The sequence below is a fragment of the Colobus angolensis genome, unplaced genomic scaffold (genome assembly GCF_000951035.1).
Source record: "Colobus angolensis palliatus isolate OR3802 unplaced genomic scaffold, Cang.pa_1.0 Scaffold56, whole genome shotgun sequence".
Lineage (NCBI taxonomy): Eukaryota > Metazoa > Chordata > Mammalia > Primates > Cercopithecidae > Colobus > Colobus angolensis.
Genome location: NW_012119154.1, coordinates 9,789,455 through 9,795,961, shown reverse-complemented (window position 1 = coordinate 9,795,961; position 6,507 = coordinate 9,789,455). Strand labels below are relative to the sequence as shown.

The window sequence follows — 6,507 nt, the reverse complement described above, 5'->3', positions numbered from 1 at the left end:
AAGGAAGGAAGGAAGGAAGGAGACAGAGTGATGAAAAAAGACAGAAAGAGGAAAGAGAAAGAGAGAGAGAGATAGAAAAGAAAGAAAGAAAGAAAAAAGAAAGAAAGAAAGAAATAAGGAAAGAAGGAAAGAAAAAGAAAGAAAGAAAAAAAAGAAAGAAAAAGAGAGAAAAGAAAAGAAAAGAAAAGAAAAAGGAGAAAGTCTGAACCAGGGCTTTCTAGAATCATTTGAGCTTTGATGTGGCCTAATCTAGAACCGCCCGGAGCCCAGGTTTGGGTCCAACGGTCTGCTGTGCCCTCTAGTGTTCAATTCTCTGAACTACAATCCAGACGTGGGAGAAGGAGACTTGGGCTGGGAAGGGGCGTTTCATCTTCATCTGCGTCTCTTTTTCATCCAGGGGGAAAGGACGCCTGTGCGGGTGACTCTGGAGGCCCCATGGTGACCCTGAATAGAGAAAGAGGCCAGTGGTACCTGGTGGGCACTGTGTCCTGGGGTGACGACTGCGGGAAGAAGGACCGCTACGGAGTGTACTCCTACATCCACCACAACAAGGACTGGATCCAGAGGGTCACCAGACTGAGGAACTGAATTTGGCCCCTCAGCCCCAGCACCACCTGTCGTGGTCAGTCAGCAGCAGAGGACAATCCTCCGATGCAAGCGGCCATTTCTCCTTTCCTCCCTTCCTTCCCTCTTCCTTCAGCCTATCCATTACTGAGCAATAGAGCGGATATCTTCGCCCCCTTTTCACTCTCTTTAAAGAGACAGAGCAGGGGAGCGCTCAGAACACCAGGCCAAATCCAGGCTCTATCACTTATTAGTTTGCAGTGCTGGGCAGGTGACTTCATCTCTTCGAACCTCAGTTTCTTCATAAGATGGAAATGCTATACCTTACCTACCTCATAAAAGTCTGATGAGGAAAAAATTAATTAATAGATGCATAGCACTTAGCACAGTGCATAGCATACCCTATGTTTTCAATAAATGAGCCTTAGCAGAAGGTCGGTGTGTCTACCAGGCAAACAAAGCTGTCTTACAAACCCCGGCCTGGGTCTTAGGGTTGGTCTGTGACACACCTCTCCCCTCAACCTTGACCACCTCCATCTACCCTTAAATGCTGTATGCCACCGTGCAACTTTCCCAACATCAATCTTCGCCCTCACCCCTAAAAACTAAAACACACGAGGTTCTGAGTCCTGTGGTATGTCCCCTAACAATGTAGCTAGGAACATGTGCTAGACGCCAGATTGCGGGAGGGCCTGAGAGAAGCAGGGACAGAAGGGAGCCTGGGGATTGTGGTTTGGAAAGGCAGATACCAGGTTCTAGAACTAGCTCTGCCCTTAGCCCCCTGCATGACCCTATGCAAGTGCTTTTCCCTCATCTCAAAGGGTCCTCCAAGCTCTGACGATCTAAGATACAATGAAGCCATTTTCCCCCTGATAAGATGAGGTAAAGCCAATGTAACCAAAAGGCAAAAATTACAATCGGTTCAAAGGAACTTTGATGCAGACAAAATGCTGCTGCTGCTCCCACAATATCCACCCCTTTCCACTACGGGTGGGTTCCCAAGGACATAGGCCAGGCAAAGTGAAAGCCAAGGGATCCTTCCTTATTCCTAAGCAGAGCATCTGCTCTGGGCCCTGGCCTCTTTCCCTTCTTGGGAAATGGCTGCACGAGGTGGGCCCTGGGAGTTTGTACGCCAGGCCCCTAGACTCTTCCTTTCTATGTCCACAGCTGACCCCAAGCAGCCATTCCCCAACTCCTCACCCCTGAGACTCACCCTGAACTCCCTAATCTTGCAAGGCCATAAGTGTTTTCCAAGCAGAATGCCTCTCCCATCCCCTCTCAGGAAGCTTCTAGAGACCTTATGCCCTCCAGAGCTCCAAGATATAAGCCCTCCAAGGGATCAGGATCTCCAAGTTCCTGTCTTGTGTGTTATAGAAATTGATCTTCCCCAGGGGCTTTTAACTCTTGACCTGTATGCAGCTGTTGGAGTAATTCCAAGTCTCTTGAAGAAAAAGAGGAAGATAATGGAGAATGAGAACATTTATATATATATATATATATGTATATGTATAAAGCTCCAGGCTGAATACTCAGGAACATCAATTCACAGCCTGCCTCTTTTTCTATAAAGAAGTCATCCTACCTCTGTGCCCTGCTGTTTATTCTGTAAAGGGAAGGTGGCAATAGGACCCAACTCCATCAGACACTTGTCAGGCTAGCAGAAACTCCGTTTTCAATGCCAAAGAACTGTAATGCTGTTTTGGAATCACCCCAAGGCATTCCAAGACACCATAACTTCCCATTTCAAGCACGGCCTGGGCACACCCCAACAGCCCAGGCTGTGCTGACTGCTGTGGGAACTACCGAGATGAGGAGAGTATCATTCATACCTTCTGGAAGCTCCTACTGGGAGACATGAAACATACGTAAGTGACTGCTGTGTAACGGAATAAACCCTGCCAAGTACTGTTTTGGAAAGTCATGGAGGTAAGAGAAAGACCATTCTAGTATGAAGGTTTTGGGGGAGGAAATATCAATCAAGAAGTCTTCTCAGAAGAGGTGACTGGACTGGAGCCTTGTCCACAGGTAAGACAGAGAAGGCATTCCAGGTGGAGGGAGAACAATAGTAAATGTCCACTCAAGATTTCCTGTATTATACCAGCCCCTCCCACAAAAACGCATGTCCAGTAGACTCATTTTCTGGGATCAGAACCAACACCAAAAAGAGCTTTTCTCCTTGAAGTTAGAATTCTAAACAGGACTGGAAATGGCCTCAAGATTTGTGCACAAATACTGACTTCTGGCTGGACCCAGCTTATTTTTTTTTATTCCTCCAATTGCAATTTCATCCTTATCCTGAGAAAATGTCTAGATAGGCCATGGAACCCACGCTTCCCCATGATCTACAAGCGCTTATTAGCTGTGCCAGCTCCTGCACTGCTGCTAAGGTCCAAGAAATCCAAATCTCTCACAGAGCCATAGAAGCAGAGGATTGGAGTATCTGTGAGGACAACAACCTTGTCTAACTTCACGACCTCATTCTTGAGCATTTCTACTGATGAGAAACTCACTATCCCCAATTGCAGCTCATTCCAACTTTAAAATTGCTGCCTTTTGAATCATTGGTTGTGAATATTAATTTTTTAAAAAAGAAGTAAGAAAAATTTTAAATGAGCTGCCACTTAAAAAGATCTCCTCTTTGTGCAACCAAAACCCACCTCTCTATAACTGAAGCTGTAATTTCATACCATGAGTGCTGCTGTTAGCAATAATAATCACACACAGATTTTATGAACAACAGAAGCTGTTGTTCTTATGAAAAAACAAACATTAGTTCCAATAAACGTCTGCATTGAATCCAAGCTCCCTGTTTGTTTGTATGTTTTTTATGCACTGATGATTCTAGTGAGTTGTTTTCATTTACCAACATTTTGCTCTATTCATGTAGCATCACTGTACCACGAAGGGAGAGAGACTATCATAGGAGGATCATTATAAATACAAAGGCATGTCTTACGTTTTTGGGTCAGCTCTGTTTAAATACCTGTCCTATTATTCCTGCAAATTATCCAAATATCCCAGAATGCCAATGTTTCTGCATCCACATTACAATTATTAAATGCCACCCTTTTGTTAAATTTACTATTATCTGTGGCATTTAATAAATTTGAATCATATGTTCACTGTTTGGTTTAGAAAATATGACGCCATGTCTATGGGTGGCCTGTTCTGGATTGGAGTTTATGCTTTCTTTCTGCCTGAGTTAATCTTATTCCATGGAGAGCAGGAATCAAAGAAACACCACCACAAAGAAGTCCTTCAAGCTACAGTTGGGCAAGAGTCAGGGAGGGGAATGTAGACCACTCATATGACAGAGGTGGAAACCAATCTTGGTCTAGAATAAGTCTCAAAATCGAAAGACTTGAATTCTGGTGCAGCATAGGTTGATTTCCTTATTTATTTAATTTTCTCATCTATACATTTGTAGAATAACCTCTCTTCTGGGGTTGTTGAATCTGATGAATTAGCAGATAGGAAAGAACTTAGAAAATTGTAAGTTTACTCAAATATAAAAAGTTATATGGGAAATAATAATCACTAACATTTTGGAGCATTTACTATCTGCTGGTTATACACTTTCTCTAACTTAATTTTCCACAAGAAAATGTCATGAAAGGACTATGCTTATCGTCCTTTTACAGGTAAGTAACCTGAAGTGCGGTGAAGTGTAAAATGTGGGCCGACTTAGGAGCACAAACACTCCAGCAGCAGTGAGCACTCTTAGTGGGCAGGTCTTGGTTTCCAAAATATCATCATCCAATAAAAGTAACACGGGCTCTTTGAAGAAAGGGCTGATTCCAGGACTGGGGCAGGAAACACACAAGTTGAGCCTGGAGCATCTTGGAGTCCCAGAAAGTGAGGAAATGCTCAAAGTGCTACACAGTGCTGGGGATATGTCAAAGGGGCACAGGAAGCAAGTGAAAGAGCTCCACTGGCCAAAGCTGGAATGTCGAGCAACAAAACAACATAGCGTTGGATAATAACCCAAAGTATAAAATAAATATTCATGAGGACACACTTACATGAATAAATTATTGAACAAATAAATCAACTGGGAGAATGGACAAATCTCTCCTTGAAAAAATGCAAAATCGTGCATCCCTCCAGAGATGCAGCATGAGTCCCCATCCCTTAAGTGTTGGCAGCACATAGTGACTTCTTTCCAAAGAATATAGTATAAAAGGCAGGGCGGGGCAGGATCCTGTAATTCTGCTATGCAGAAGCCTGATAAACACTACCTCAGCCAGGTAATCAAGGTTAATACAAAAGTGTTAAGTCACATGGATGCTATGTGACTTTGTGTGCCATATGAAAATGACTTTGTACCTCTGTGTTCTTCCTCTCCAAATCCCATAACCCCAGGCTAATCATGAGAAGCACATCAGGTAAATCCCAACTGAGGGACAGTCTACCAAGTACCTGACCAACACTCATCAAAACTGTTAAGGTCATGAAAAACGAGGACATTCTAAGAAACTGTCACAGCCAAGAGGAGCCAAAATGGGAAAGATACGTTGAAGTCCCAGCCCTCACTACCTTCGAATGTGAACTTATTTGGAACTAGGATAATTGCAGACATAATTAGTTAAGAAAATGTCATACTAGAGTAGAGTGGGCCCTTAATTAATCCTGTAGGACTGATGTCCTTATAAGAAGAGTAGGCCAGGCACGGTGGCTCACGCCTGTAATCCCAGCACTTTGGGAGGCTGCCAAGGTGGGCGGATCACTTGAGGTCAGGAGTTCAAGACCAGCCTGACCAACCTGTGAAACCCCATGCGTACTAAAAATACAAAAATTAGCCCGGCATGGTGGTGGGCACCTGTAATCCCAGCTACTTGGGAGGCAGGAGAATCACTTTAACCTGGAAGGCGGACCTTGCAGTAAGCCGAGATCACGCCACTGCACTCCAGCCTAGGCAACAGAGCGAGACTACATATCAAAAAAAAAAAAAAAAAAATGTGAACCAAGATGTCTCAACTAGGGTGTAGAGGAACCAGGATTTGAAACCAGTTCTGATGGACTCCGGACCCCAATCCCTTAACTCACACACCAGTGGTTCTCAATTGAGGCTACACACAGGCATTTCCTGGGGAGTTTAAAGAAATGCCAATGTCTGCGTCTCAACCACAGATATCCAAATATAATCAACCTAGAGTAAGGCCTGAGCACCGGGATTTTTAAAGATCCACAGGTGATTCTAATGGACATCCAATTTGAGAGTCATTATTCTAGGCTATCCCGCCAGTGTGCAACCTCTGACTTAGGTCACTCAGCTGGCAAGATACAGAGATGAGGTAGATTCCCTGGTATTGTAGCCCATGATCCAAAACTATTTTGTGACTGTCAGTAGCAATACCATTGCTAAGACCTTTCTGCACTAGTGTTTTCTGGAAAGAACAGTGCTGTTTTACCTTGCAGTAGTAAACCAAAGAAGAGGAGGAGTATCCCAGGCACCGGGGAGTAGCATACGAGAAAGCAGAGATATGAAACAACTCCGGGCTTTGGGGTAAACTGAGTGATATGGTCCCCAGAGAGACAGTTTGGGAGAAAGAACATCACACCATTTGGGAAGATCTCTGTGTGCAGGATTATAAAAAGCCTGGAATACACAGCTTGCTTTTGGGAATAGGGAACCATCTAAGGATTTTAAACCAAAGAGAGATGTGATCAGTTTTCCCTTTCAAATGAGGCATTAAATGCAGTGAACTGAGGGAGACTCAAGATGGCTACAGTACATTAGGCAAGAGACTTAATGGTCCTGAACGAGGCAGGCCAGCTTACAGGAAGGAGAGGAATCGCCTTCTGGAGATTCTAGGCCCAGCTAGGGCTGGGCCTAGAGAAGTCACTTTTAACAGACTCCCAACCTCTGTTAGCACTTCACAGTGAATTAGTAGAGAAGTAGAGAGAAAAGAGAGCAGAAACCAAAACCCAAAAGCAGAAATG

The 6,507-nt window shown here is 44.1% G+C and overlaps 1 protein-coding gene across 2 annotated transcripts in view; it reads left to right on the top strand.

Annotated features, from left to right (window-relative positions):
- Positions 1–4,579, top strand: part of MASP1 (mannan-binding lectin serine peptidase 1 (C4/C2 activating component of Ra-reactive factor)) — a 76,670-nt gene extending 72,091 nt beyond the window's left edge. The window contains exon 16 of one of the 2 annotated variants that reach the window (XM_011961594.1): positions 398–4,579. In XM_011961594.1, the coding sequence (XP_011816984.1) occupies positions 398–588 (191 nt within the window). In that variant the 3' untranslated portion in view covers positions 589–4,579. The remainder of the gene's footprint in view (positions 1–397) is intronic. The other variant, XM_011961593.1, reaches the window with a different exon arrangement.
- Positions 4,580–6,507: the final 1,928 nt, after the last annotated feature.